Consider the following 26924-nt stretch of genomic DNA (forward strand, 5'->3'; position numbering starts at 1 on the left):
GAGCCAACATGTTTTCAGCACTTTCATTTCCATAACTGATCAAACTAATTTTCTCATGCTCTCTCGTCTCTCTGAGACAGACATATAGTAAGCAATATGTTTGCAGCACTAAAATCGCAATAGAATTGCAGCATTGATTCGCAATACATATAGAATCGTGAGAACCGCAATACATATCGTATCGGCACCCAAGTACCGTTATAATATCGTACCGTGAGGTCACTGGCAATTCCCGGCCCTAACTGGCCCCCTTTCTTACTTACCTGTGGCCTCCATCATGCTAGCCCAGAACTCAGGCTCTTTGTGCAGTGGGTCACTCTCTGGGCCCATCAGCTTGTAGATGTGGACGCAGGGAGGTGTGCTGACATTACTGTAATGGCTGACAAACATGTCAAAATTCTACAGAAAGATAGAGCAGAAACATAAGAACAGGTGCGGTCAACTAAATCTTCAAAAAGCTAAAAATGCCAAAACCTCCAAGCTTAATTTCAAGGAAAAAATAAGATGACAGAGCTTGTCGCTAAGGTAATGTACCTACCTGGCTTACAGAGCAGCTGTGGGAGAAGCCTGGCTTGGTCAGCCTGACCATATCCCCCGGGGAGTCGTAGCTCACAGTGTATAGGTGATGCTCCAGGGGCGTGTCCCGCGTGCCTTGGAAGTACACCAGCTGGGTAGCCTCGTTCACCCAGATCTGAGATGGTAGGGAGGGAGGACAATGACTGGGATGTTTTACTTATGCACATCACCTTTCTACTGTGATAGCTGATGAGCGGTGACAAAGGGCTGTGGCACAAAAGAAATGGGGTGATTTCCATGGTCGCCATCTTAAAATGCTAAAACCCTTTAGGCAGTCATTTTAGATAAGGGGTGTGTGTCTAGGGCTTACCTTGGAGCCATGTCTGGCCAACACCTCCCACTCTCCACTGGTTAACGTCACCTCTTCCTTGATCGGGCACTTAAAGTCCTCTGAAAGGAACAACCAGTGGACTAAATGAGTTGACCACAGGTGGCTGGAGGCACCTTAACTTCAGAGGATGTGCTCATTGTAATGGCTGGAACGGAATAAATGGAATGGTATCAAACAAACCAAACACGTGGTGTCCATGCATTTGATACCCATTCCATTCATTATCATCAGCCGTCCTCCCCTCAGCAGCCTCCTATGGAGTTGACCTCCCAAAATATTATCAGAAATAGATATGGGAAGGTGCACCTCTATTCACATCTTTACCATTAATCCATAAATCAGAGTATAAACAGTGTATTCTGCTACCCTCTGTCTGCGTGTAGTCTCTGGTCCACTGGTAGCAGCCCTGTTGTAACAGCGTGGTGACTTTGTACAAATGGCAGAAGCCAGTTTTGGACTCGTTCGCCCAGAGGAAGGTGATCTCATCATCGTTTGTTTGAATGAAAGGATAAAATATGTCATGGATCTGAAACAAAGAAAAGGCCTTGCCATAACATGAGTCCTAGAAGAAACAGCATTTTCTGGTTTCAAAAGGTTAAGACAATCTTTTCATTTCAAAATGTATAATTAGAAGAGAATTTTAACTTAACATTCATGTGACTACAAATTAACCAATAAAAACTACAGTACAAGTAACATCAACCAAAGGCATGTAACTACAACTTTGTGCAAATCAGGGCACTGCAAGCAGAAAGGATGATTTCTATTACATAGAGTTCCATGCTTGGATCTCAAGTCAAAATCTAAGCCTTAGAGCCGAAGCCAGAGTTATTTTAACTCACGTTGATCCATATGTCGGTGATCTCCTCGTAGATGATGAAGGGGTGAACCCCCTCTGGCACAGCCTCCACACTCTCCTCCCGTTGGGCCTGGTCCTGGGTTACAGGGATGAACAGGGCCGGGGGCAGCAGGACCAACTGGAGCCTCTGTTGGCTCCTGTCCAGCAGTACCGCCCATGCACTGCACAGAGGAGCAGTGGGTTGTCAGGGTCGAATAATTAGCTGGCTAACGTTGCTAAATAGCCTCATGAATTCCATATTTCCTAGTTGACGTAGAGAAAGACGGCCTTGAAATTGAAAGGGTATATACACTATTTTAATTAAATGAAAATTAAATTTGTTACAGTACACAGTGGGGCAAAAAAGTATTTAGTCAGCCACAAATTGTGCAAGTTCTCCCACTTAAAAAGATGAGGCCTGTAATTTTCATCATAGGTACACTTCAACTATGACAGACAAAATGAAAAAAAAAATCCAGAAAATCACATTTGTAGGATTTTTAATGAATTTATTTGCAAATTATGGTGGAAAATAAGTATTTGGTCACCTACAAGCAAGCAAGATTTCTGGCTCTCACAGACCTGTAACTTCTTCTTTAAGAGGCTCCTCTGTCCTCCACTCGTTACCTGTATTAATGGCACCTGTTTGAACTTATTATCAGTATAAAAGACACCTGTCCACAACCTCAAACAGTCACACTCCAAACTCCACTATGGCCAAGACCGAAGATCTGGCAAAAGACACCAGAAACAAAATTGTAGATCTGCACCAGGCTGGGAAGACTGAATCTGCAATAGGTAAGCAGCTTGGTTTGAAGAAATCAACTGTGGGAGCAATTATTAGGAAATGGAAGACATGCAAGACCACTGATAATCTCCCTCGATCTGGGGCTCCACGCAAGATCTCACCCCGCGGGGTCAAAATGGTCACAAGAACGGTGAGCAAAAATCCCAGAACCACACGGGGGGGTCCTAGTGAATGACCTGCAGAGAGCTGGGACCAAAGTAACAAAGCCTACCATCAGTAACACACTACGCCGCCAGGGACTCAAATCCTGCAGTGCCAGACGTTTCCCCCTGCTTCAGCCAGTATATGTCCAGGCCCGTCTGAAGTTTGCTAGAGAGCATTTGCATGATCCAGAAGAGGATTGGGAGAATTTCATCTGACCATATGACACCAAAATATACATTTTTGGTAAAAACTCAACTCGTCGTGTTTGGAGGACAAAGAATGCTGAGTTGCATCCAAAGAACACCATACCTACTGTGAAGCATGGGGGTGGGAACATCCTGCTTTGGGGCTGTTTTTCTGCAAATGGACCAGGACGACTGATCTGTGTAAAGGAAAGAATGAATGGGGCCATGTATCGTGAGATTTTGAGTGAAAATCTCCTTCCATCAGCAAGGCCATTGAAGATGAAACGTGGCTGGGTCTTTCAGCATGACAATGATCCCAAACACACCGCCCGGGCAACGAAGGAGTGGCTTCGTAAGAAGCATTTAAAGGACCTGGGGTGGCCTAGCCAGTCTCCAGATCTCAACCCCATAGAAAATCTTTGGAGGGAGTTGAAAGTCCGTGTTGCCCAGCAACAGCCCCAAAACATCACTGCTCTAGAGGAGATCTGCATGGAGGAATGGGCCAAAATACCAGCAACAGTGTGTGAAAACCTTGTGAAGACTTACAGAAAACATTTGACCTCTGTCATTGCCAACAAAGGGTATATAACAAAGTATTGAGATAACAAAAGTTTAATAATGACCAAATACTTATTTTCCACCATCATTTGCAAATAAATTCATTAAAAATCCTACAATGTGATTTTCTAGATTTTATTCCCCTCATTTTGTCTGTCATAGTTGAAGTGTACCTATGATGAAAATTACAGGCCTCATCTTTTTAAGTGGGAGAACTTGCACAATTGGTGGCTGACTAAATACTTTTTTGCCCCACTGTATATGAATATCAAATCATAGTTACTGTAGCTGGCTAACTTTTTGGTCATGCTCTGTGATATACCCCTCTGGAGAGAAGAGATAAGTGCTGTTCAAAAGATAACCAGCCCGCATTAAGATTGATTGGCTATTGGTTTCTTGATGCGGTGACGTTTGCCTTAGCGGAGACCTCAAGACAACTGTCACCCACCAGGAGTGGTTAACTTGCCATTTCAGCCCAGCCGGTAGCACAATGGTGTGAGAACTAGTCCAGATTTCTGGTGAGTGTGGGATGGAATAGAACTTTAGGTGGTGTTGACCTACGTAACACGATCGGGCTGTCATTGTAAATACACATTTGCTCTTAACTGACTCGCCTGGTTAAAATAAAAGATAAATAAAAAAATATCTGAGATGAAACCACAAGGCTTGGTGAGGTTCATATTTACAAGGACTTTACGCAATGACAGGAATAATTACACCTTTACATCACAGATATAATCCGCTCCATGGCACAGATAGCTTTGCTTCGTTGTGTTTGTTCCAGTCTTTTGAACTCACTATTTGCCGTCTTTTGTCCAGCCGGCGCGGGCGATGTACTCAACCCCAGGGAACAGGGTGGTAAAAGGCAGGACCAACTCCTTGTCCTGGGTGCTTACAATCTAGTGATAACAAGGACTCATAAGAATAGGCAGAAAGGCATTGAATGACATACAGAAACATATGGAACACATAAAAGACCACAAAAAGTGAACAGAAGGCAACATACAAGATGACATGCAGAATACGAAGACAGACCAATACAGTTCAAAACCATGATAACTTTTTAAGCTGTTCTTACTCTGCCAAGGTGGTCGGTTCTGATTTCTACCAGTTTGAAAGTAATTTGAGGATTCTTACTCCCTGAAAAGAAAAATGGAGAGGAGGGCAATACAAGTTACCCGTCACGTCTTGTCTGGCACTCCTGTCTAATAGCTCAAGTTACTCAAATGTACAGTACCAGAAACACCTACTCATTCAAGGGTTTTGATTTATTTTTACTCTTTTCTACATTCTGGAATAATAGTGAAGACATCAACACTATGAAATAACACATATGGAATCATGTAGTAACCAAAAAACTATTAAAACAAATAAAAATATGAGATTTTTCAAAGTAGCCACCCTTTGCCAAGAGTGTGCAAAGCTGTCAAGGCATTCTCTCAACCAGCTTCATGAGGTAGTCACCTGGAATGCATTTCAATTAACAGATGTGCCTAGTTAAAAGTTAATTTGTGGAATTGTTTTCCTTCTTAATGCATTTGAGCCAATCAGTTGTGTTGTGACAAGGTAGGGGTGGTATACAGAAGATATCCCTATTTGGTAAAAGACCAAGTTCATATTACATCAAGAACAGCTCAAATAAGCAAAGAGAAGCGACAGTCCATCATTACTTTAAGACATGAAGGTCAGTCAATACATAACATTTCAATAACTTTGAAAGTGTCTTCAAGTGCAGTCGCAAAAACCATCAAGCGCTATGATTAAACTGGCTCTCATGAGGACCGACACAGGAATGGAAGACCCCAGAGTTACCTCTGCTGCAGAGGATACGTTCATTAGTTACCAGCCACAGAAATTGCAGCCCAAATAAATGCTTCAGAGTTCAAGTAAACAGACCCATCTCAACATCAGCTGTTCAGAGGAGACTGCGTGAATCAGGCTTTCATGGTTGAATTGCTGCAAAGAAACAACTGCTAAAGGACACCAAAAAGAAGAGACTTTCTTGGGCCAAGAAACACGAGTAATGGACATTAGACCGGTGGAAATCTGTCCTTTGCTCTGATGAGTCCAAATTTGAGAATTTAGGTCCAACCGTCTTGTCTTTGCGAGACGCAGAGTAGGTGAACGGATGATCTCTGCATGTGTGGTTCCCACCATGAAGCATGGAGGTGGTGGTGTGATGGTACTTTGCAGGTGACAGGTCATGATTTATTTAGAATTCAAGGCACACTTAACCAACATGGCTACCACAGCATTCTGCGGTGATTTGGTTTGTTAAATGTGATACGCCATGTGTAATATCAATTTGTATAGTTTACTTAGCTACTTGAGTCATCTCTCTGCTCTTTCTCTCCATGCCACTTTCCACAGACTTAGCCACGCCCCCTTTCACTCAAGGAGCGCATTTGATGTTCCTCAACCACGACACACTTGCACTCAGTCTGCATGGTCAATGCAGCACATACAACAATGCTGATGACAAGAATGCCGGTTTCACTTTGCAGCTCAATATAAATCCACTAGCATTCTATAATGACACTATTAGTTTGTGTTTCTTACATCAACAAACAGCTAGTTTGTCTTCACTTAGCAAGTTGCCCTGAATCTTGTGAGATATTAAATGTTAGCCGCTAATACTAATAGCTAGCTAGTGAGATGTACTGAGTAAGAGCAAATGTAGCTAGCTAATACGGCCTGATAATACCAGTGATGGTGTAGACCTAAATCAGCATGTTGTTTGTGCAATATTATCTTCCAAATCAAAGAGGAATATGCAAAGCAGGAATATGTTAGCTACATGAAGTAGCTAAGAGAAAACATGCAATGTATTTAAAGCTTGTAGGATCCCCTCGGAAACACTTATAAACACTTTGGTTCCTACCCTGTCCCAATAACACCTCCCTGGTATTTTAATTTGCCGTCATCTCAAACACTATTCAAAGTGCACACTATTATAGTCTAACTATAGTATTAGAATAGACATTCTATTTCCATGATTCCAACAGTTTTGCTCTACTTCTCAAGTCAAAATCGCAATTGGTAAAAAATAAGTCCTAGATTATTTGCCCATATCGTGCAGCCCTACGTGGCAGTGTGAAATTGTCAATTGAGCAGTGGTGTAAAGTACTTAAGTAAAAATACTTTCAAGTACTACTTAAATCATTTTTTTGGTATCTGTACTTTACTATTTTTGACAACTTGTACTTCACTACATCCCTAAAGAATATACTGTACTTTTTACTCCATACATTTTCCCTGACATCTAAAAGTACTCATTACATTTTGAATGCTTAGCAGGACAGGAAGATGGTCCAATTCACGCAATTGTCAAGAGAACATCCCTGGTCATCTACTGCCTCTGATCTGGAGGACTCACTAAACACAAATGCTTTGTTTGTAAATTATGTCTGAGTGTTGGTATGCCCCTGGCTATCTGTAAATATTTTTAAAAAACAAGAAAATGGTGCCATCTGGTTTGCTTAATATAAGGAATTTTAAATGATTTTTACCTAAGTACATTTTATCAATTACATGTAGTTTTGATACTTAAGTATATTTCAAACCAAATACTTTTACTCAAGTAGTATTTTACTGGGTGACTCACTTTTACTTGTGTCATTTTCTATTAAGGTACCTTTACTTTTACTCAAGTATGACAATTGGGTACTTTTTCCACCACTGCAATTGAGTGCAGGAAATGCAGAAATTATAAAAGTGCTGAAATTTGTTTTGGTTGAAGTTGAATTGAACAGTATAAAACAATCAGAATGGAGAAAGACTCACTTAGAATGTATGTGCTGCCACCCTAGGATCATGTGGAACTTTTACTTTTCAAAAACAAAAGAATACCATATGATATGATATTTTGGCCATATCGCCCAGCCCTAGCTTAGCATATATGGGAACTCCTTCAAGACTGTTGGAAAAGCATTCCATGTGAAGCTGGTTAAGAGAATACCAAGAGTGTGCAAGGCTGTCATCAAGGCAAAGGGTGGCTACTTTGAAGAATCTAAAATATATTTTGATTTGTTTAACACTTTTTAGCTTACTACATGATTCCATGTGTTATTTCATAGTTAATGTCTTTGCTATTATTGTACAATGTAGGAAATAATACAAATAAAAAAAAAACATTGAAAGAGTAGGTGTTTGCAAACTCTTGACTGGTACTGTATATTGAAGTATAAAATCCAACTCTGCCTAGCCACAATAGTCACATGAAAATGTAGATAGTAGCCAATACAGTTCAATAAAAAGTTATGAATCAGTACTACTAATACTTAAAAAAGGCGATTTGGGGTGGGGATGAGGGTGAGAGCGGACCTGTGCGGGGGTATCTGTAAACATCAGCCTTGCGCTCCTCCAGGGCTGGGGAGGGAACGTGAATTAACTCCACCTCTGACTCATCCACCTCCTCATACAGTAACTGGAGGGTCTTCCCCCCATCTGGGTCTGAAAGAGAAACTTATTCAGTTGGCCATTTTATTCAAAAGCAAGTATGTGCTAAAGTTTTTGGGTATCTGTATTTTACTATTTATATTTTTGCAACTTATACTTCACAACATTCCTAGAGAAAATAATGTACTTTTTACTCCTTACATATTCCCTGACACCCAAAAGTACTCGTAACATTTTGAATGCTTAGCAAAACAGGAAAATGGTCTAATTCACACGCTTAAAAAGAGAACATCCCTGGTCATCACTACTGCTTCTGATCTGGCGGACTCACTAAACACATGCTTCATTTGAATGTGCCCCTAGCTATTTGTTTAATACAAGACATTTGAAATGTTTTGTACTTTTGATAAAGTATGTTTTACCAATTCCATTTATTTTTGATAGTTAACTATATTTAATAACAAATACTTTTAGACTTTTACTCAAGTAGTATTTTACTGGGTGACTAACTTTTACTTGAGACATTTTCCATTAAGGCATCTTTACTTCTACCCATGTATGACAACTGGGTACTTTTTCCACCACTATGTGCTTTGTGTTTTGAGTAGCCTAACCTGGTTTAATGTGTCTTCAACAATCCAGTAAGATTTAACTAAGCTTTTTTTAAATTATTAAACGTACAGTAGTAATGAAAAACAAAATGCATTTTATTGATAAGATAAAGAGAAATCAGGAGTCCCTGTTCAGTCAAAAGCTACATCTCTGGTAGAGGGAAAGGAAACATAAAGGACAAGCATCACAAAAACCATCCAGAAAAGACTAACCTTCAGGAGCAGCTGGCGACCACCAGTAGCCCGTGAAGCGGTCAAACTCCTCCTGGATTACAAAGGTGGCAATGCCTGCAGACTTGGGGTCCTCCTTCACATTATTCATCCCTAAGAAAAGGTAGAGAAGGATGCACTGTCAGGAGAATGCTCTTTGCTTTCCATTTTACATTAAAAGATGATGCCCTTTTATTAACAACCTTAATTTAAAAGATTAAAATAATAACAAAATTGGTCATCAACACTACAGGATACTATTTTAAAGAAAACTCTTGCTAGTATATTTGCACATCATATATATCGTAGCACGCACTCCAGCAGATATATCTCACTGGTCACCCCCAAAGCCAATTCCTCCTTTGGTCTTCTTTCCTTACAGTTCTCTGCTGCCTATGACTGGAACGAGTTGCAAAAAATCTCTGAAGCTGGAGACTCACATCTCCCTCACTAGCTTTAAGCAACAGCTGTCAGAGCAGCTTACAGATCACTGCAGCTGTACATAGCCCATCTGTAAACAGCCAATCTATCTACCTACCTCATCCCCATACTGGTATTTATTTATTTATTTTGCTCCTTTGCACCCCAGTATCTCCACCTGCACATTCATCTTCTGCCAATCTACCATTCCAGTGTTTAATTGCTATATTGTAATTACTTCACCACCATGGCCTATTTATTTCCTTAACTTACCTCATTTGCACTCACTGTATATAGACTTTTTGTTTTCTTTTGTTCTACTGTATTTTTGACTGTATGTTTGGTTTATTCCATGTGTAACTCTGTGTTGTTGTATGTGTCGAATTGCAACGCTTTATCTTGGCCAGGTCGCAGTTGCAAATGGGAACTTGTTCTCAACTAGCCTACCTGGTTAAATAAAGGTGAAATAAAATTAAAAATATATATTTTTTTTACCTTTATTTAACTAGGCCAGTTAGTTAAAAACAAATTCTTATTTTCAATGACGGCCTAGGAACAGTGGGTTAACTGCCTTGTTCAGGAACAGAACAACAGATTTTCACCTTGTCAGCTCGGGATTGGACCTTGCAACTTTTCAGTTACTAGTCCAACGCTCTAACCACTAGGCTACCTGCCTAGTGATGAAAATGTCATGCAAATGAAATCCAGGCCTGTATGCATCTTTGGTATTACCCCAAAAGAGCACCCCGTTTCTGATACATTGAAGAGCATGCATTTAACAGAAATCTATTCAATTGAGAAATACCACAACTCTGAAAGCTGACAAGCATCAGTCTCAAAATAGTTTGCTTGTTTAGTAGCATGCCAACATTCATGGCTGTAGGAAAGTCTATGCTCCTCATTTTTGAAAGATCTAATGTTACTGGCCCCACTACAACAAAAATACATGTAATTTTGTTCTTGATGTGCCCCCATAGATTTAACAGGTTAAGCCATTTTGCCACAACTTTGGAAGTATGCTTAGGGTCAATGTCCATTTGGAAGACCCATTTGCGACCAAGCTTTAACTTCCTACCTGACTGATGTCTTGAGATTTTGCTTCAATATATATGCACATTATTTTTCTTCCTCATGATGCCATCTATTTTGTGAAGTTCACCAGTCCCTCCTGCAGCAAAGCACCCCCACAACATGATGCCACCCCTGTGCCTCACGGTTGGGATGGTGTTCTTCGGCTTGCAAGCCTCCCCCTTTTCCTCCAAACATAATGATGGTCATTATGGCCAAACAGTTATATTTTTGTTTCATCAGACCAAAGAACATTTCTCAAAAAAGTACAATCTTTGTCCCCATGTGCAGTTGCAGAGCCGTGGCTTCTTCCTTGCTGAGCGGCCTTTCAGGTTATGTCGATATAGGACTCGTTTTTCTGTGGATATAGATACTTTTGTACCTGTTTCCTCCAGCATCTTCACAAGGTCCTTTGCTGTTGTTCTAGGATTGATTTGTGATTTTCACACCAAAGTACATTCATCTCCCGGAGACAGAATACGTCTCCTTCCTGAGTGGTATGACGGCAGCGTGGTCCCATGGTGTTTATACCTGCGTACGATTGTTTGTACAGATGAACGTGGTACCTTCAGGCGTTTGGAAATTGCTCCCAAGGATGAACCAGACTTGTGCAGGTCTACAATTTTTTTTCCTGAGGTCTTGGCTGATTTCTTTCGATTTTCACATGATGTCAAGAAAAAAGAATGTTTAAAGAATGTATTAAAAGTAGGGGGGAAAAAATTGCTTCACATGTTCTAACAGGGCAATCTACAAGCAGTCTTTCACAATGTTGACATTGCCTTGTGAATATTCTTGACTTTACCCGTTACCTATGCATCAGACCAGTGGTGCTTTTCAAAGCTTGCTCGTCAAAAACAGACAAATCAACAATGGGACAGGAAAAGACAAACATTTTAATCTTATGGCTCTTGGGAATGATCTACTCAGATCACTTGATTTCAAGGACATAGTTGCAGATTTCACTGCTTGGAAAATTAGGAACAAAACCATTAAGATAAGCCATGATGCCACTTTTTGTAACAGCATAAGGCCTAACGCTTGTCCGCTGAAGAGGCTGTCCAGGCAGCTGGTAGTGCTGAAATGGCAGAGGCCGCGCTCTTGTTTTCTTTGCGTAGGCTGTCTGGATGGTATCTGTCCATGGTCCTCCTGAATCAATATTGTGACCATGCTGTGTAGCCTAGGTTATGCAACTGTAATAATATGCTTTGTGGACTTTAATGTTGCTCTCCGATTTTAAATGTGATAATTATGAAACATATAAAATGTTATGCTTACTGTGTTGCATTGTAGCCTAGGCTCAATTTATTTAGTTTAGACACACACGTATATAATCCCATGCATAAGGGGCTCATTCATCAAGCTAGGGGAAGCTAAGCTCTCTAAATAAATTTAATTAAATTTGCCCAAATTATATAGCTCATGATTAGCCTACTCCTGTTTATTATACAGAAATAAAATCATTCAAAATAAGCTACTAAAGCATGATTTGGCCACAGAGGATCATTAGACTCTTACATCGCATTGCTACAGTCAGAAGGAAAGGCAGCATGCACAATATGGGCAGATGATTGTTGTGTTGTGACTGTCAGTGAAAAGTAGAGGCCCAGCCAGGCATGTCGCAATATTTAAAAATACAATCACGGGAAGACATAGTTTGGAAAGCAAATGGTTATTGATGTAATGAGAAAGCAATGAAAATACTAAATCTGTCTGAGTTATCCAAATTCTCAAATTAATTTGGTGAGGGTGCACTACACATATTCACTCTTTATCATTGTTGGGTCAGTGCAAAGACTGTTTTTGGACAATTTCCTCCTCCCGTTTAGATGGACGTTATATTCTGTTTGTGTCTCCCCTTCTTGTAGGCCTATTTATATGGATATCATTTTTATTGATATGTTTGTCAGTAAAGTAGGCTATTGGTAATTTGTTGTACTAAAAAAGATTCTGCCAATGCCTCTAGTCATGTAAAGTGTAGTAGAATTACAGGAAATGTGTTTATAAAAAGCCCAAAAATAAATTCTGTCCTAAGAAAGGTAGGTAGGCTATCTGATATAGCCTAGGCCTACTCTACGCTATACGTGCTCAGCCATGCATTGAACGGTCTTTTTTGCAAACAGTGAATATTAGTCTTTTTTGTTATCGTAAAAAAAAAAAACTATTTTTTTTGGCAGGCCATCTAACGATTTGCCCAGGTAAAAATGTACTTGAACACGCATTTCACAATCTGACATAATGGTCTCCTACCTTTTGGGTTTTACATTGCATATAGTACACATTTGTTCATGGTTCTAGGTCATTTTTTAAGCATTTTGAACAAAGAGCAGTTTGGGAGCCAAATAAGCAGTCTCTTTTACGTGAATGGAGCCAAATGAGCCAGCTCACCGAAAAGACTCAGAACGCCCATCACTACCCTCCCGTCACACTGACCATCAGATGCAGGCCTTCAGTCCAGTAAAAAAAAAATATGCTCACTCAGCTGTGCTTCACAAGTAATACAAACAAATGATCCATTACGTGTGATCATATATCTAAAATGTTGAATATTGTATTGGGCCTATAGCCTACTGCACAAACCTCATTGCTATATAACTGTTTTTATATGGTTAATGTTGCAAAAACTTTTGTTTTTTTATCTGAGAGGTAGATCTCGGCTTGAATTTTGACTCAGAAAGTGATCTTGATTCAGTTTGGTGACCACTGCGATACATCATTTGTGCCAACCTTTATGGCAGTAGGTGAGTCTCCTCTCCTCCCCAGTCTCGATGCTGGCCACCCACAGGTCGTTGCTATTGATGAAGGCCATGAAGGTGGGGTCGCCTGGGGAGATCTTGGGGTCCATTCGTGTGCCTGAGCATTGGGTCTTAATCTCTACAGGCTTCATGGGGGACGCCTGCTAAACATCACACAGACTTTCAGGCATAGAAGTTACCATGCAACAGACTGGTTGGTTACCAGAGTGCCTACATGTCAAAGTCTTTTCTATCACAAACACTTGTAGGTGACTGCTTGGTACACTTCTTTATTTTAGAAGTGTATAAGGCACTTTGTAAACTTCACTTTAGCAATGTACAGTCGTGGCCAAAAGTTTTGAGAATGAAACAAATATTAATTTCCAAAGTTAGTTGCTTCAGTGTCTTTAGATATTTTTGTCAGATATTAGTATGGAATACTGAGGTATAATTAAAATCCTTTGGCACTTATGAAATGCTTGTATTGACAATTACACGAAGTTGATGTGTTGACCCTTCTTTTTCAAGACCTCTGCAACCTGCCCTGGCATGCTGTCAATTAACTTCTCGGCCACATCCTGACTGATGGAAACTCATTCTTGCATAATCAATGCTTGGAATTTGTCAGAATTTGTGGGGTTTTGTTTGTCCACCCGACTCTTGAGGGATTAAGGTCTGGGGAGTTTCCTGGTCATGGACTCCCTTGGCTGAGAAGCAACCGCACACATGAATGGTCTCAGGATGCTTCACTTTTGGCATGAGACAGGACTGATGGTAGCGCACACCTTGTCTTCTCCGGACAAGCTTTTTTCCGGATGCCCCAAACAATGGGAATGGGGATTCAGAGAAAATGACTTTACCCCAGTCCTCAGCAGTCCAATCCCTGTACCGTTTGCAGAATATCAGTCTGTCCCTGATGTTGTCCTGGAGAGAAGTGGCTTCTTTGCTGCCCTTCTTGACACCAGGCCATCCTCCAAAAGACTTCGCCTCACTGTGCATGCAGATGCACTCACACCTGCCTGCTGCCATTCCTGAGCAAGCGCTGTACTGGTGGTGCCCCGATCCTGCAGCTGAACAACAATTGAACCGCTCTCCTTGAAGTTCTTGATGATCAGATAAATGGTTGATTTAGGTGCAATCTTACTGGCAGCAATATCCTTGCCTGTGAAGTCCTTTTTGTGCAAAGCAATGATGACGGCACGTGTTTCTTTGCAGGTAACCATGTTTGACAGAGGAAGAACAATGATTCCAAGCACCACCCTCCTTTTGAATTATCCAGTCTGTTATTTGAACTCAATCAGGATGACAGAGTTATCTCCAGCCTTGTCCTCGTCAACACTCACACCTGTGTTAACGAGAGAATCACTGACATGATGACAGCTGGTCCTTTTGTGGCAGGGTTGAAATGCAGTGGAAATGTTTTTGGGGGATTCAGTTCATTTGCATGGTAAAGAGGGATATTGCAATTCATCTGATCACTCTTCATAACATTCTAGAGTATATGCAAATTGCCATCATACAAACTGAGGCAGCAGACTTTGTGAAAATTAATATTTGTGTCATTCTCAAAACTTTTGGCCTCGACTGTACAGAGCACTTTGCACACTTCTTCATTTTCACAATGTACAAGTTCGGACTACCTTACATATATTTGAAGGACTTTGCTTTCATGACACTTTGCTTTCATGACCACCTAAATAACCAAGATGCCAAGATAACTGTATTGTGTTAACAACAGTATGATCCAAACTTTAACAGGAAGGTATGAGCTGTGTCGTGTAAATAATACTCACAATGAAGCCATTATGGCCTCCGTCCCGACAGTAGAACAGGCTGTTGCTGGCCTGGAACAGGAAAAGGCCGCTCTCGGCGTGATAATCATACGATGTGATCCCAAAGACCCCCAGACGCTTTCTCTCCCTCAGCAGCTCCTCCTCCCGGGAGTACACCCCATGATGAGGGGTGGCCTGATGGTCAGGGAAGATACGTAGCAGACAGTGTGACAGCGATGCAGTGTTAGCTTAGCATGAACACCAGCGTGTTTTGGCTTTAACCAAAGTGCGGTTTTCTGGGCAACAATAGTGGTACCTTCATTTTGCCACTCGTGTTTAAAGGGGAAATTAATGATAATGTTTTTGGGGGGGCATAGTATTGATGGCTGTGTCATAAACAGAGCATAGACAAACACAGGCATTCCCAAAGGTCGGAACTACAGTAGTATTCCATTAGGTGCCTACTGAGCTGACCCGTGTATGTCGTCCTCTACATAGTTCACATCAGTGCTGTGGATGAGGACATGCATGCAGAAATGCCTTGTGAATTTGTGACAAACTTCTTGAGGTGAACAACATTTAGATTTCCCAGAAATCCGACAAGTGGCAAAAGGGAGCCCAGCAGAAGGGGCTGAGGGTTCATTACCTGAAAGTGATCTAGCATCTGTTTCCACGACAACACCAGAAGGGCCTCTTTCCGAATCTTCTTGGGAATCTCTGAGTAAAGTAATGAGTTTTCCCTACTTCCATAGGGCATTCCTAAATGAACATGGAGCGGAAGAAACGGGTTGAGTTAAAGAATATATTTGCATCGCTAAGTCTGTTTATCTTTTGTCTGTGTAACCACAAAGTTCAAGGATATTGTCACTGATATTGGTTGTTCTGAGGTTGTTCCTAAAGAGTTTCTTCCCATTGTAATGTTCCCTATAGCCCACCTTCTAACATTAATGGTGCAGAGGGAATCAAACACAAGTGAAGAGATCAAATATACACATGAGATTCCTCCATTTCCCACCCCTATTCACATTAGTTAATTATGATACACCGTACTGTCACCATTGCGGTGCTGTTTGTTGACAGAAATTATGACGACTCCTCAAAATCCATAATGGGATTTCCAATGAGGGTGTGGAGGTGTGACCTCACCAAGGTAGTAGAGTCGATGGGAGTATGGGCCTGACTCGTCCTGCCTCTGGACAAACTGGAAGTCGTGCGGGGCCTTGTTGATGACCATGCCCGTGTACTTGCGGCTACTATGGATGATGTACCGCAGGCCGTCCCACGAGTGCTTCTCCACAAAGAACTGGGAGGGCACGTCCTCCATCTCCACTACCTCCGAGCTGTCCGAGAGCTCATCTACAGCAGTCATTCTGAAAGCTGAATAACTGACCCATAACAATAGAAGTCACCAACAACATGACACAAAGCTGAATATAAGTTCATACATGTAACTGAGTATTGAATACAAGTAAACGATGAGAACAGACAGACCAGCTAGTTGTATAGGTTAAAAAGGTCCAACATGTCACATTAAGCCACATTTGACCAAATGAGCACTGTAGAATGCAAGATTAGTTACGCACCTTTTCCAACTACCTTCTGTTTCGTCTTCAAGTTTCACCCTCTTAACTCTATGCATTAACCGGCCAACAAGCCTGAACCAGATTTGGAAACCTAAAACAGAGACATTGGATTTCTTTGATACAGTCACTATAATACAAGCCCATCATCTTAAGGAACATTACAGTGTGAAACAAAAGCTAAAACCCTACCGTGACATATTGAAGAACATTTTTTAGAATATGTAGGAGACTGACACCAGACTGAAAATTCCCTGCATGAAAGAGGATTATCGTACAAGGACAAGCCAGAGAAACAGCACAGAATCTGCCATTAACATCCCGGGTGAACAAGACTTCGCATAACAATTCCCTAAAAACTGCTATACCGAAGAAATCTCCACACCATTGTTCTTTGACCTGCTTCATTGAGGCACAGCTCAGCGACTCACTTGGGAAAAACCTTTCTCCTGCGATGGTCTAACTATGTGTGACTCAGGACAATGCTACATGCCTCTAATGTCTCAACACAAATATATCACCAGAGTGAGGAATGTTTGGCTATTACTCTACAATTCAGAGGTTAGTCAGGCTTGTTGATCTGCCTTAATATTTTAGGCCTAAATGAGGTCATTCACATAGCCTACAGTACATTAACATAACCATCCAATTAATATCGAAAGGAAGTAGGGTTGCAAAGGGTCAGAAATTTTCCCGGAAATGTTCCATGGGAAGTTAAGCCTGGGAATCTTGCTTAAATTCATCAACAAACAAACAAAATGTTAGCTTATAACAGTGAACCTTTTTTTGTGGGATACACAAGGCAATTCTAGGTCTTCTGGCATATTTTGTTTGAACAATCCCCAATTCAATGGAATTGCAACCCTCTGCATGCACAGTGTATTCTTCTATCACATGTGTTGTGCACTCTTCCATCACATGTACAGCTGATTCTCAAGATCTTGCACACTAATGAGATGCTATTGAGCCCACACTACTACACCGTCTTAGCCAAGGACTAAGACAGCTTTCTGGTAAGTTTTGATTACAATACTGGGTGGGGTGAATATATTTTATGACATACATGTTTTTTGTTAACTACTAAATAGTAGCTTGCAGCAAAGTGTGTTTAAATCATTTCGAAGTTGTTACCCATTTCTGCTAGTTAGTTTTTGCTACCATGTGGGTTTTAGCTTGCTTGAGCATGCTAACTGGGTGTTAATTCATTTTAAAACATTTATCTTACAAAGGATTTGTTTAATCTAACTGCTTAACTATTTATCTGTACATGGAATTGTATTTGGGTTTTTTTTACAACAAAAAAATTACAATCTTTACAGGAAAATGCCACGGGCACTATCTGATGTGTGGAGCTAATGTGTGCAGCTAATGTAGAAGGAAAATCTGTGTACATTTGCAAATACTGTGCCAAATCATGTGTGACAAATACAACAAAGATGCAGAATCATCTGGCCAAGTGCATCAAGTTCCCTCAGCGCTCACAAGAAGCAACCTCTGACAAAAGTCCCTCTACTTCTATTCGAGGTGAAAATGATGAATCAGACACCTTATCAATAGCAACAGCTCATGGTCCTCCTGGAATCAGAAGTGTTTTTGACGCAATAGAGGAATGTAGACAGAGAAATGCTGATGAATGTCTTGCTCAAGCCGTGTATGCAACTGGTTCACCTCTGATGCGCACAGGCAATGTGTATTGAAAGAGATTTCTGAATGTTCTTTGCCCAACATACGCCCCTCCAACCAGACATGCTTTATCTACTCATTTGCTGGATGCAGAGTTCAACAGAGTTCAAGTGAAGGTCAAGCAAATCATAGAGAAAGCAGACGGTATTGCAATCATCTCTGATGGGTGGTCGAATGTTTGTGGGGAAGGAATAATTAACTACATCATCTCCACCCCTCAACCAGTATTCTACAAGAGCACAGACACAAGGGACAACAGACACACCGGTCTCTACATTGCAGATGAGCTGAAAGCAGTCATCAATGACCCTGGCCCACAGAAGGTATTTGGACTGGTGACAGACAATGCTGCAAACATGAAGGCTGCTTGGTCTAAAGTGGAGTCCTACCCTCGCATAACACCCATTGGCTGTGCTGCTCATGCATTGAATCTGCTCCTCAAGGACATCATGGCACTGAAAACAATGGACACACCCTACAAGAGAGCCAAGAAAATGGTTAGGTACGTGAAGGGTCATCAAGTTATAGCAGCAATCTACCTCACCAGGAAAAGTGAGAAGAGGGGGTTGTCGAGGACTCCGGCCACCCTGGTCGTGGACTGTTCTCTCTGCTGCTGCACAACAAGCCAGTCTGGGTCCAGGAGGCTTCTGGACAGCTTCTACCGCCAAGCCATAAGACTCCAGGACATCTCGTCAGGTGGCTGCCACACCGCCACTCTGTTGTCATCTATGCATGGTCACTTTAATTGGCTCTACCTACATGTACATACTTCCTCGGTTGGCCAGTGGCCCCACGCATTGACTCTGTAAAGGCGCATGTGACAAATAAAATTTGATTTGAATAAGAGCACCACATTGAAGCTGCCCACCAACACCCGTTGGGGTGGTATTGTCATCATGTTTGACAGTCACCTGGAGGGGAAGGAGTCTCTCCAAGAAATGGCCATATCACAGTCTGCCCTGCCCACTTCACTGTTGCTCTAAGCAGATGAAACTGCAGTTCTGAAATACATCAAAAAGCGTGAAGACTTCTGCCTGAAGCCCATACACCGCAGTGTACATGTTGGACCCCAAGCATGCTGGCAAGAGCATCCTGTCTGGTGCAGAGATCAACAAGGCCTATGGTATCATCACTACCGTGTCTTGCCACCTAGGCCTGGATGAGGGCAAGGTTCTTTGCAGTCTGGCGAAGTACACTGCCAAGCAAGGGCTTTGGGATGGAGATGCAATATGACAGTCGTGCCAACATATCTCATCAGCCACCTGGTAGAAGGGACTTTGTGGATCTGAGGCTCTTTCCACTGTTGCCTCCATCATCCTCCAAATCCCACAAACATCAGCCGCCTCAGAGCGCAACTGGTCCTTGTTTGGGAACACACACACCAAAGCATGCAACAGGCTGACCAATACAAGGGTTGAAAAATTGATGGCCATCCGGGCAAATTTTAGGCGTTTTGAGCCTGACAACAAGCCATCGTCAACATGGATGGAAAGAGACAGTGAAGATGAGACCTCAGAGTCTGATGTTCAAGAGGTGGACATTGAGGAGGTCCAGGGAGAAGACATAGAAGCCTGAGAGGAAGACAACCAAAGCTTTAGGTTTTTTTTTCCCTGTTCATGGAAGTCAGGAACCAATACACGCAGTCAGTCAGGAAAGCTAGGGCCAGCTTCTTCAGGCAGAAATTTGCATCCTATAGCTCCAACTCCAAAAAGTTCTGGGACACTGTAGTCCATGGAGAACAAGAGCACCTCCTCCCAGCTGCCCACTGCACTGAGGCTAGGTAACACGGTCACCACCGATAAATCCATGATTATCGAAAACTTCAACAAGCATTTCTCAACGGCTGGCCATGCCTTCCGCCTGGCTACTCCTACCTCGGCCAACAGCTCCGACACCCCCCCGCAGCTACTCGCCCAAGCCTCTACAGGTTCTCCTTTACCCAAATCCAGATAGCAGATGTTCTGAAAGAGCTGCAAAACCTGGACCCGTACAAATCAGCTGGGCTTGACAATCTGGACCCTCTATTTCTGAAACTATCCGCCGCCATTGTCGCAACCCCTATTACCAGCCTGTTCAACCTCTCTTTCATATCGTCTGAGATCCCCAAGGATTGGAAAGCTGCCGCAGTCATCCCCCTCTTCAAAGGGGGAGACACCCTGGACCCAAACTGTTACAGACCTATATCCATCCTGCCCTGACTATCTAAGGTCTTCGAAAGCCAAGTCAACAAACAGGTTACTGACCATCTCGAATCACACCGTACCTTCTCCCCTGTGCAATCTGGTTTCCGAGCCGGTCACGGGTGCACCTCAGCCACGCTCAAGATACTAAACGATATCATAACGGCCATCGATAAAAGACAGTACTGTGCAGCCGTCTTCATCAACCTTGCCAAGGCTTTCGACTCTGTCAATCACCATATTCTCATCGGCAGACTCAGTAGCCTCGGTTTTTCTGATGACTGCCTTGCCTGGTTCACCAACTACTTTGCAGACAGAGTTCAGTGTGTCAAATCGGAGGGCATGCTGTCCGGTCCTCTGGCAGTCCATAGACCCATTACAATTTACATACTGCCCCAACAAATCCATGGATGACACAATCGCTAGTGCACTGCACACTGCCCTATCCCATCTGGACAAGAGGAATACCTATGTAAGAATGCTGTTCAACTACAGCTCAGCTTTCAACACCATAGTGACCTCCAAGTTCACCACTAAGCCCGGTCTGAACCACACCCTGTACAATTGGGGGGTGTTCCCTCTGCATAGAGGGAACACCCCCCTATGCAGAGGGAACACCCCCCTATCCACATCGATGGAACAGTAGTGGAGAGAGTAGCAAGTTTTAAGTTCCTCGGCATACACATCACAGACAAACTGAATTGGTCCACTCACACAGACAGCATCGGGAAGAAGGCGCAGCAGCGCCTCTTCAACCTCAGGAGGCTGAAGAAATTTGGCTTGTCACCAAAAGCACTCACAAACTTCTACAGATGCACAATCGAGAGCATCCTGGCAGGCTGTATCACCGCCTGGTACGGCAACTGCTCCGCCCTCAACCGTAAGGCTCTCCAGAGGGTAGTGAGGTCTGCACAACGCATCACCGGGGGCAAACTACCTGCCCTCCAGGACACCTACACCACCCGATGTTACAGGAAGGCCATAAAGATCATTAAGGACATCAACCACCCGAGCCACTGCCTGTTCACCCCTCTATCATCCAGAAGGCGAGGTCAGTACAGGTGCATCAAAGCTGGGACCAAGAGACTGAAAAACAGCTTCTATCTCAAGGCCATCAGACTGTTAAACAGCCACCACTAACATTGAGTGGCTGCTGCCAACACACTGACACTGACTCAACTCCAGCCACTTTAATAATGGGAATTGATGGGAAATGATGTAAATATATCACTAGCCACTTTAAACAATGCTACCTTATATAATGTTACTTACCCTACATTATTCTTCTCATATGCATACGTATATACTGTACTCTATATCATCGACTGCATCCTTATGTAATACATGTATCACTAGCCACTTTAACTATGCCACTTTGTTTACATAGTCATCTCATATGTATATACTGTACTCGATACCATCTACTGTATCTTGCTTTTGCTGCTCTGTACCATCACTCATTCATATATCCTTATGTACATATTCTTTATCCCCTTACACTGTGTATAAGACAGTAGTTTAGGAATTGTTAGTTAGATTACTTGTTGGTTATTACTGCATTGTCGGAACTAGAAGCACAAGCATTTCGCTACACTCGCATTAACATCTGCTAACCATGTGTATGTGACAAATAAAATTTGATTTGATTTGTGTCCTCGACTTCCTGACGAGCCGACTCCAGGTGGTGAAGGTAGCCAACCTCCGTTGATCCTCAACACATCAGCCCCACAAGGGTGCGTGCTCAGCCCTCTCCTGAACTATATGTTCACTTGATCAAGCATGTCTCAACTCAACCACCAAAATGGCAGATGACACAAAATCAAAGAAACAGCCTACAGGCAGGAGGTGAGGGCCCTTAGACTTCCCAAATGTGGGACCCACTTCCTCTCTGCTTACCTCATGTCAAAATAAAAGTCCTGAATGTCTGCCATATGTGGACAAAAAAAGGATAACTTATTTTTGACATGTGGTAAGTAGAGAGGAAGTGGGTCTACAACAGACTCATGTTTGGAAGTCTGTTGAATAACAAAATTCTTGAGATATTTTGTCTCAAATTCCCCCAATCATAATGACCAACCTTCCTGCCTACAGACACAAAGTTGAAATAGCATTGCATTTAACATCTGGCTTCCCACGGAGTGTTTTTATGCAACCCAATCCTATAGAAAGCAACGCTAGAGTATGTAAATACCCCTGCGTTGCTAAAAGCACCTACCGTGGTACATGGTTAGTTTTGGGTTGGCCGTTGATCATGGCTCAGTTCTATTACATTACACATAAGAGTCATTGGACGAAGGCATCTACTGTAAAGGGGAGTTTTGTTAAGAGCTGCGACGCTCGGTCGGAACATCAACAAGCATCGCTTGCAGTGCGGTTTTGGTAGCATAAGAACCTTAACAAAAAACAAAAAGGTTCAATTGATACACATCTTTATAGGGTTAGTGTTCCCAAACGGCCATATACCCATGTTGCAGTGCGTGTTTACGGAAAACAGAGGTGCTAATTAGCATGCTCCGAACAAATCCAAATGTATTTGTCACGTGCGCCGAATACAACAAGTGTAGACCTTACAGTGAAATGCTTACTTACAAGCCCCTAACCAACAATGCAGTTTAAAGAAAAAAATAAGAAAAAATAGAAAATATTATAATAATTAAAGAGCAGCAGTAAAATAACAATAGCGAGGCTATTTACAGAGGGTACCCGTACACCGGTGTTTAACGGAAGAAGGCCGCCAGAAACGTGTTTTCACTGAAAAATACTGTCCGCTGCAAATCTGATAAAGCCAGCGGTCCATAGCTAGCAACTCTACATTGTTATTTGTATTATTTAAAACTCCTAATGTTAGGGGTTGGTGGCATTGGGAAGTGTCAACACAGCCCATACATTCACTTACATTAAACGTGCCCAAGTGTGGATTGTAATCTGTCCAGGTCCATAAAAAACTTTTATTAACTAGCTAGTAAAAGTTGAATAGATTCATCATCGGATACTGACAATGACAATTGGAGCTAGGTAACGTTAGTTGGTTCTATGGCTAGCTAGCAAGATAACGATAAAACGTACTAGTTCACGTTATATGTCACGCCATTAGCAATCCAACAAACTCTAAACGTAACGCAAAAAAAATGTTTTAACAAGGACCCGTTTTCAGTAATTCATTTCAAGATAAATTTAAGCAATTGTCGGAGCTTTACTAGCTACACTGCTGTGTTGACAACATGGGGCTGTTCTGGCTAGCGAGTTAGCCTCAGTGGCTAGCAAGCTAACGGTTAGAAACGGATCTAGACCTGTCGGTTTACAGAAATAACAAAATCAGGTTTGGTACTTACAGGTTCAGCCCTAGATTTTCTCTCACGCGTTTCTAAGTTCTGCTTTAATGTGCGATTAGATGTTAACCAGTTATAACTGCGTCCATGGCCTGCAGCTCATCAGACAAAACAATCACGGAAACGAATTTGGGAAGCCTTAACGAAAGCGACCCTTCAACCGGAAATCATACATATTTCAGCATCATCCAATGCTGATATCAGAGACGGAAGAGGAAGCGAGACACCCCACAGACTGCGTTTTTCCCCCCCTAACATTTTTTTTTAAAACACAGGCTGCGTTTTCGTCTTCTGGTTCAATCAAAGTCAATTGACTAAGTAGGCCAGACCCAGCTGATATTGCGTTGATTGGTTGGTTGTTTAGAAACAAAACTTTAGGTTACGACCGTAACCCTGTTCTCTGATAGTATGAGTGAGGTATGTATTCGTCAGAAGTCTTTAAGAAGAGGCCTACCCTAAAAGGTCCAAGTGAGCGTCCTTGAGTCTTTCAAAAATAAGCAACACCTAGTCCTCGCACATGCAAAGAGGGTGTCCAGTGACCTAAAGTTATTTTTCAAGTATTTGTTTCGGTATTTCACTTATGGGAAAACGGACTCCTGTATTGCCAGACAAGCTTATCCTGACGACCGACTGCCCTGTGCGATATATCACAAAAATGGGCTTTGCCACCAGAATTCCCAACACGTAAAACAGTATGCGCCAGGGTCGGTGCAGCGACATCGAGTCTATAAAACTTCGCAAATGTATGAGGTGAAGTCCAACTCGCTGCAGAGCAAATATCTTGGATCGATATGCCCAAAAATAAATCGCAGAACGTAGCCATTCCTCTAGTGCAGTGGTTCCCAAACTCTTTACAGTCGTGGCCAAAAGTTTTGAGAATGACACAAATATTAATTTCCACAAAGTTTGCTGCTTCAGTGTCTTTAGATATTTTTGTCAGATGTAACTATGGAATACTGAAGTATAATTACAAGCATTTCAAAAGTGTCACAGGCTTTTATTGACAATTACATGAAGTTGATGCAAAGAGTCAATAGTTGCAGTGTTGACCCTTCTTTTTCAAGACCTCTGCAATCTGCCCTGGCATGCTGTTAGCCCATTCTTGCATAATCAATGCTTGGAATTTGTCAGGTTTTATTTTTCCACTCACCTCTTGAGGATTTTTTTTTTTTTTTTACCTTTATTTAACCAGGCAAGTCAGTTAAGAACAAATTCTTATCTTCAATGACAGCCTGGGAACAGTGGGTTAACTGCCTGTTCAGGGGCAGAACAACATATTTGTATATATATATACCTGGTCAACTCGGGGGTTTGAACTCACAACCTTTCGGTTACGAGTCCAACGCTCTAACCACTAGGCTACCCTGACCACACGTTCTCAATGGGATTAAGGTCTGGGGAGTTTCCTCGCCATGGACACAAAATATTGATGTTTTGTTCCACGAGCCACTTAGTTATCACTTTTGCCTTATGTCAAGGTGCTCCATCATGCCGGTAAAGGCATTGTTCGTCACCAAACTGTTCCTGGGTGGTTGGGAGAAGTTGCTCTCGAAGGATGTGTTGGTATCATTCTTTATTCATGGCTGTGTTCTTAGGCAAAATTGTGAGTGAGCCCACTCCCTTGGCCAAGAGGCAACCCCACACATGAATGGTCTCAGGATGCTTTACTGTTGGCATGACACAGGACTGATGGTAGTGCTCACCTTGTCTTCTCCGTACAAGATTTTTTCCGGTTGCCCCAAACAATCGGGAATGGGGATTCATCAGAGAAAATGACTTTACCGCAGTCCTCAGCAGTCCAATCACTGTACCTTTTTCCTGGAGAGAAGTGGCTTCTTTGCTGCCCTTCTTGACACCAGGCCATCCTCCAAAAGTATTTGCCTCACTGTGCATGCAGATGCACTCACACCTGCCTGCTACCATTCCTGAGCAAGCTCTGTACTGGTAGTGCCCCAATCCCGCAGCTGAATCAACTTTAGGAGACAGTCCTGGCACTTGCTGGACTTTCTTGGGCACCCTGAAGCCTTCTTCACAACAATTGAACCACTCTCCTTGAAGTTCTTGATAATCCAATAAATGGATGATTTAGGTGCAATCTTACTGCCAGAAATATCTTTGCCTGTGAAGCCTTTTTTGTGCAAAGCAATGATGACGGCATGTGTTTCCTTGCAGGTAACCATGGTTGACAGAGGAAGAACAATGATTCCAAGCACCACCTTCCTTTTGAAGCTTCCAGTCTGTTATTCGAACTCAATCAGCATGACAGAGTGATCTCCAGCCTTGTCCTCATCAACACTCACACCTGTGTTAATGAGAGAATCACTAACATGATGTCAGCTGGTCCTCTTGTGGCAGGGCTGAAATGCAGTGGAAATGTTTTTTGGGGGATTCAGTTCATTTGCATGGCAAAAAGGGACTTTGCAATGAATTGCAATTCATCTGATCACTCTTCATAACATTCTGGAGTATATACAAATTGTCATCATACAAACTGAGGCAGCAGACTTTGTGAACATTTATTTGTGTCATTCTCAAAACTTTTGGCCACGACTGTATTGTCCCATACCCCTTCAAACATTCAACCTCCAGCTGCGTACCCCCTCCAGCACCAGGGTCAGCGCATTCTAAAATGTGTTTTTTTGCCATCATTGTAAGCCTGCCACACACTAAACGATACATTTATTAAACATAAGAATGAGTGAGTTTTTGTCACAACCCAACTTGTGGAATGTGACAAAGAGCTCATATAGGACCAGGACACAAATAATATCATAAATAATTTTGTTCTTTATTTAACCATCTTACATATGAAACCTTATTTGTTAATCAAAAAATGTGAATAACTCACCACAGGTTAATGAGAAGGGTGTGCTTGAAGGGATGCTCATAACTCTGCAATGTTGGGTTGTATTGGAGAGATTCTCAGTCTTAAATAATTTCCCACACACAGTCTGTGCCTGTATTTCGTTTTCATGCTAGAGAGTGCCGAGAATCCACTCTCACATACAGTGCCTTGCAAAAGTATTCACCCCCCTTGGCATTTTTCCTATTTTGTTGCATTACAACCTGTAATTTAAATTGATTTTTATTTGGATGTCATGTCTTGGACATACACAAAATAGTCAATATTGGTTAAGTGAAATGAACAAAATTACTTGTTTAAAAAAAGAAACAACTGAAAAGTGGTGCCTGCGTATGTATTCACCCCCTTTGCTATGACGTCGCTAAACAATATCTGGTGCAACCAATTACCTTCAGAAGTCACATAATTAGTTAAATAAAGTCCACCTGTGTGCAATCTAAGCGTCACATGATCTGTCACATGATCTCAGTAGATATACACCTGTTCTGAAAGGCCCCAGAGTCTGCAACACCACTATGCAAGTGGCACCATGAAGATCAAGGACCTCTCCAAACAGGTCAGGGACAAAGTTGTGAAGAAGTACAGGTCAGAGTTGGGTTATAAAAAAATATCCTAAACGTTGAACATCCCAGGGAGTA

The 26924-nt window shown here is 42.1% G+C and overlaps 1 protein-coding gene across 1 annotated transcript in view; it reads right to left on the bottom strand.

The window, feature by feature from the left end:
* The window catches only part of LOC135524626 (dipeptidyl peptidase 9-like), a 31253-nt gene extending 7668 nt beyond the window's left edge, over positions 1–23585 (bottom strand). The window contains 15 exon segments of the mRNA XM_064952335.1: positions 264–399; positions 539–691; positions 887–966; positions 1274–1433; positions 1750–1927; positions 4239–4339; positions 4519–4580; positions 7764–7892; positions 8663–8773; positions 12872–13040; positions 14673–14846; positions 15298–15410; positions 15798–16036; positions 16235–16325; positions 23427–23585. Of these exon segments, the coding sequence (XP_064808407.1) occupies positions 264–399; positions 539–691; positions 887–966; positions 1274–1433; positions 1750–1927; positions 4239–4339; positions 4519–4580; positions 7764–7892; positions 8663–8773; positions 12872–13040; positions 14673–14846; positions 15298–15410; positions 15798–16036; positions 16235–16290 (1861 nt within the window). The 5' untranslated portion in view covers positions 16291–16325; positions 23427–23585.
* Between the last annotated feature and the right edge of the window lie 3339 nt (positions 23586–26924).

Source organism: Oncorhynchus masou, chromosome 31 (genome assembly GCF_036934945.1).
Source record: "Oncorhynchus masou masou isolate Uvic2021 chromosome 31, UVic_Omas_1.1, whole genome shotgun sequence".
Taxonomy (NCBI): Eukaryota; Metazoa; Chordata; class Actinopteri; order Salmoniformes; family Salmonidae; genus Oncorhynchus; species Oncorhynchus masou.